The sequence below is a fragment of the Colobus angolensis genome, unplaced genomic scaffold (assembly GCF_000951035.1).
Source record: "Colobus angolensis palliatus isolate OR3802 unplaced genomic scaffold, Cang.pa_1.0 Scaffold151, whole genome shotgun sequence".
Classification (NCBI taxonomy): Eukaryota; Metazoa; Chordata; class Mammalia; order Primates; family Cercopithecidae; genus Colobus; species Colobus angolensis.
The window spans coordinates 759572-765042 of NW_012114611.1; the positions used below are offsets into that span (position 1 = coordinate 759572).

The following is a 5471-nucleotide window of genomic DNA, read 5'->3' on the forward strand; positions in this document are numbered from 1 at the left end:
AAAAAAAAAAAAAAAATCTATTTGGGAGAGCATAGAGTCAGGGCAACTTGATTCCATGCTCCTGGGAAAAATAATTTACAAAAATAAAAATATGTTTGATTAGAGATTATCTTCAGATACTCATATATTCTTAATTTAAGTAAACATTTAACACATTTTGTACAAGAAAATCTTACTCTTTCACTCATATTATTATTAAAGGCAGTCACTATGCTAAGTAAGCATAGGAAATAATAAGCTTAAAAACTTATTGACAGGCCGGGTGCGGTGGCTCAAGCCTGTAATCCCAGCACTTTGGGAGGCCAAGACGGGCGGATCACGAGGTCAGGAGATCGAGACCATCCTGGCTAACACGGTGAAACCCCGTCTCAACTAAAAAATACAAAAAAAAAACTAGCCGGATGAGGTGGCGGGCGCCTGTAGTCCCAGCTACTCCGGAGGCTGAGGCAGGAGAATGGCATGAACCTGGGAGGCGGAGCTTGCAGTGAGCTGAGATCCGGCCACTGCACTCCAGCCTGGGCGACAGAGCCAGACTCCGTCTCAAAAAAAAAAAACTTATTGACAAATCATTCCATGTGGTCTTTATGTGCAAGGCTAACTCTCTCCTTCCGCCTATCTCTCACTGCAGCCTATGTGTACCTCATGCGCCAGCCAAGCCAGCAAACCTATAATTCTGGCCGGGCACGGTCGCTCATGGCTATAATCCCAGCACTTTGGGAAGCTGAGGCGGGTGGATCACGGGCGGTCAGGAGTTCAAGACCAGCCTGTAGAGGAGAGATTAATAAGAGGTCAGCTATCATAAAAATGTATGATAGGTGCTGTGAGGCTGTGAGAGGGTTATACAGGACCACAGAAGCTCAGAGTAAAGACATTTAACCTGACTTCCTCAAGAAGGTGATGTCTGAGCTGAGTCTTGAAGAATGCGTGGAAGTAGGCCAAGTGAGTGAGGGGAAGGTTGAGTTAGAAATAGAAGGATATTCCGGACAGATACAACAGAGATTTGGAAACCAGAGATGACGGCTTACTGAGGAATTACAGGGATTGTTTGTTTGTTTGTTTGTTTGGAGATGGAGTCTCACTCTGTCACCCAGGCTGGAGTGCAGTGGCGTGATCTCGGCTCACTACAACCTCTGCCTCCCAGGTTCAAGCGATTCTCCTGCCTCAGCCTCCCGAGTAACTGGGATTACATGTGTGCACCACCATGTCTGACTAATTTTTTGTATTTTTAGTAGAGATGGGGTTTTGTCATGTTGGCCAGGCTGGTCTTGAACTCCTGACGTCACATGATCCGCCCGCCTCAGCTTCCCAAAGTGCTGGGATTATAGCTCTGATCCACCGTGCCTGGCCAGAATTACAGGTTTGCTGGCTTGGCTGGAGCATGAGGTACTCATAGGCTGCGGTGAGAGATAGGCAGAAGGAGAGGGCTAGGGTAAGGCCTGGAAAATCTTTATATGCCACCCTTAAGGGTTTGGATGTAGTGCAGCAGGGGAAAGCCACTAAAAGATTTTAAGCAAATCACATTTGTGTGTTACGTATTTATCATTAGATGAATGGCTTAATTGAAATAAGTAACAATATTTATGTCAGGGGAATTATCATGTTCTCTACCATTGCCCATTGCCCAGTCCTTTTAATCTTTCAGTCAATATGATAATCAAATGTTAGATGAGGAGAAAGGGTTTTCAAATCTATTACAGTGATTTAATCTTAGGAGAAAAGCCATTGCTTCTGTTACACATATTGACACCCTTGACGCCATTCTTCCAAAAGATAGGGAGATCATTAAAATGGGTTAAGACCAACAGTTCTCAAGCTTAGTTGGAATTTGTATTTTTAAAATTTTTTTAGAGACAAGGTCTTGCTCTGTCACCCAGGCTGGAGTGCAGTAGTGTGATCATAGCTCACTGTAGCCTCCAACTCCTGGGCTCAAGTAATCTTCCTGCCTCAGCCTCCCAAGTGGCTGGGACTATAGATGTGCGCCACCACGCCTATATTTTTATCTTTATTTTTTGTAGAGATAGGGTTTCACTATAATTCTCAGAATGGTCTCAAACTTCCGGCTTCAAGCGATCCCCCCAGCCTCAGCCTCCCAAAGTGCTGGAAGTACAGGCGTGAACCACTGCGCCCTGTCTCAAACTTATTTGACTACAACAGACTTTACAAAGTAGGATGGTATATTGTCAGAATACTAACAGGAACTCATGAGATATACTACACACTTGAATCAAAGCAGACCCACAGAAAAATGGTCTCAGACTGATGGCTACAACATTTGATTCAAAGACCAGAACAGAAAAAATATATATATTAGAATAAATTAGTTTATTTTATAAAAACATCACAAATGTATGTTGGAATCACAAGACAAAATACTTGGCAGCCATGTGTTACACGATCCTATAGTCTCCCATAAATTGCATATATCCTTGCAACAGTGGACTCAGGCATTAGGCCATGAGGCACATGCCATGTATTAAGTTAATTACCTTGTTAAACTGTTTTCTCATGTTTTAAATGGGAGATTATTTCTTAAGAATAACTGACTAAATATTTTTGAAGTTTTTCTTATATACATAAAAAAATAGAAATTTTTAGAGAAAAATATTCCCAGTGTTGAAATATCCCCATCTTTATCCCAGGAGCGTAGTTTGGGAAACAGTCATTCGGGAAATAATGCTTGAATTGTCCCTGTATCTAAATTCATGTTTCCTTCTTCATTGTCTTCATGCTGATTTGAAACTGGAACTCTGAACTGAACTGGAAGATTAGAACATTTTAATTATAGCCTAAAAGGACATTAGTGCAATTGTGAATCATGAAGTGGGTGGGGAAGAAAGGAGGTAAAGACAATACATGTTCTTCAAGCACATGCTGTAGGTTTACAAACCCTCAGCTGCCTTAAAATTCGCAATATTTTTCAGACCCTTAGCTATCCTTTTGGCTGTTTGCCTAGCTTTTGTTAACCAATACCTAAGTGTTATTTGAACTTTGGCTTGTTAAAAAAAAAAAGGACATTTGCCTGGCAAGGTGGCTCACACCTGTAATCCTAGCACTTTGGGAACTCAAGGTGGGCAGATCACCTGAGGTCAGGAGTCTGAGACCATCCTGGCCAACATAGTGAAACCCTACTCTACTAAAAATACAAAAATTAGCCAGGTGTGGTGATGGGCACCTGTAATCCCAGCTACTCGGGAGACTGAGGCGGGAGAATCACTTGAACCCAGGAGGCAGAGGTTGCAGTGAGCTGAGATTGCACCGTTGGATTCCAGCCTTGCAACAGAGCAAGACTCCATTAAAAAAAAAAAAAAAAAAAAGCAAAGTTTACCTCACGGGTTCAAGGTGACCAAATTAGAAGTGAGAGAAGAATATCCTGGGATGGAGGTACCTACTAATTCTCAAGAACCGAAGAGCTTTTTGTAGGCATGCCCAACTTTCAGAAAATTTATTTCATATCATTAGATAAAATAGCACATTTGTAAGGTGGTCAGTTGAATACCTGGCACATAGTAAACACCCAATCAGTGCTGGCTGTAATTATACCAGTTTATTTTATACCATGTCAGAATTCCTGTAATGAAGAGAGTAGCGGAAAAAATGACCATGCTGAAATTCAGGTGCAGTCAGCCAGCAACTTAATCTTCATTGTAAATCTATTCAGTTTGTCAGACATCCGGATAAAAACACTCAGCATTGCCCATAAAATCCATGGCATCTGAATAAAAGGAAATTATGTGAAGAGTGCACATTGGGTCACCTGTTGACTCTTCATGATTTTGGATGTGGAGTAAGATACCAGGAAGGCGTGGGGGCCAGTAGAAAGGAGAGAGAGCTCTAATAGAGAATTCTTTTATTTAAATTTGATGGCTTTTGGGAAAATGATATATACACCTATACGTAAGATCTGCCATCCTGTTAAACATTGCCATTTTGAGACTGGGATTAAAAGGGAAACTGTCCTCGAAGATAATACTGAGATTAGTTTTAGGTAAATTGTTTTATAACTATCAAAAGGTCTTCTATATGGGCAAATTCGTTTCAGCAGGATGTAGTTGGTTGGGAAATAAGAATTAGGAAAATTAAAAAATAAGAATAGTTCCTAAATGTAAATATTCTACCTTTCCTTGGAGTGAGTTATGGTTATATGGTGAGGAGCTTTGCTTTCCTTGATAGAGGGCTTTGTTTTGCTTTGTTTTTTGAGAGCGGAAAAATATGGTTTAGAAGTTGTTTTATAAAGGAAGATGATGCACACTTTTGGCAGTTGAGTGCAGTCTGTTTCTCGGGTTACTCTGTAATTGAGAGGCATGTTAATATCCTCATAAAAGACATTTTGCTGCCTCTTGTTTAAATGCTCAGCTGTTCTGGTGCCTGTTATTTCCCCCAGGCAGCCAGTGACTGACTGGAGTCAGCAGGTTTTTATGGTATTAACAGCAGTTTGCTCTTTTATTTTTAATATGACTCTTAATCCCCCCCAACACCTTTTTTTTTTTTTTTTTTTTTTTTGTAGATTTCTGCATCTGAGAATAGCCTGGCAGTCCGTTCCACCCCTGCTGAAGATGACTCCCGTAAGCATTCTTTCTTAGATCTGGAAGATGAGGTCCTTGTTTTCTATCTGTATTTGGTCAGGAGTGTTCCCATTACTGTCACTGCTGAGAACATACTAAATCCTCTACTTGCATTTGAGGGCTGATGCTTGAATATCCTTTACACACTTCATGGCTTAGAGAGAAGTTAAATTCAATTAAATATAGTTAACTGGGGACAAACTGAATACTTGTAATGCTTCTCTCATTGAATTTATCCTACTTTTTGTACCAAACCCTTTCAGAGTTAAAGCTGTATAAACTGATTTTGAAGTTTCATTTTAACAGAAGTTTGGCCAGTACGGATTTTATTCATTTATAATGTTATCCATAAATACCTATTCTTTAGTGAATAAGTGTTTGAATAATCTGTTAAAGATATATTTTTTTCCCTGTTTATCTAAATGTATATTATAGTTAACCTCCTAGCCAGGTTCTAGGGATTTTCCTACTGAGAGTGAATTTTGTCACCTTTCGTCCTATTTTGGAGTCATTTTAAGCCTCCCTTTTCCCAAAGACAAAAATGTTTTTTGTTTTGTTTTGTTTTTTTACTTGACTATGTCCATTTTTGATTCTGATTTTCAGTATAACTTTTTATTTTCGTTTTTTAGAGACAGGGTCTCGTTCTGTTGCCCAGGCTGGAGTGCAGTGGTGTGATCATAGCTCCCTGCAGCCTCAAACTCCTGGGCTCAAGCCGTCCTCCTACCTCAGCCTCCCAGATAACTAGGACTGCAGGCACACACCACCATACCCAGCTAATTTTTTTTTTTGAGGGAGTCTCACTGTGTCACCCAGGTTGGAGTGCAGTGGCGTGATCTTGCCTCACTGTAACCTCCCTCTCCCAGGTTCAAGCGATTCTCCTGTCTTAGCTTCCTGAGTAGCTGGGTACCT

The 5471-nt window shown here is 40.7% G+C and overlaps 1 protein-coding gene across 1 annotated transcript in view; it reads left to right on the top strand.

Moving 5' to 3' along the window:
- Positions 1 to 5471, top strand: part of LIMA1 (LIM domain and actin binding 1) — a 104686-nt gene that overhangs the window by 81167 nt on the left and 18048 nt on the right. The window contains exon 7 of the mRNA XM_011936287.1: positions 4505 to 4562. Coding sequence (XP_011791677.1) covers positions 4505 to 4562 — 58 coding nt within the window. The remainder of the gene's footprint in view (positions 1 to 4504; positions 4563 to 5471) is intronic.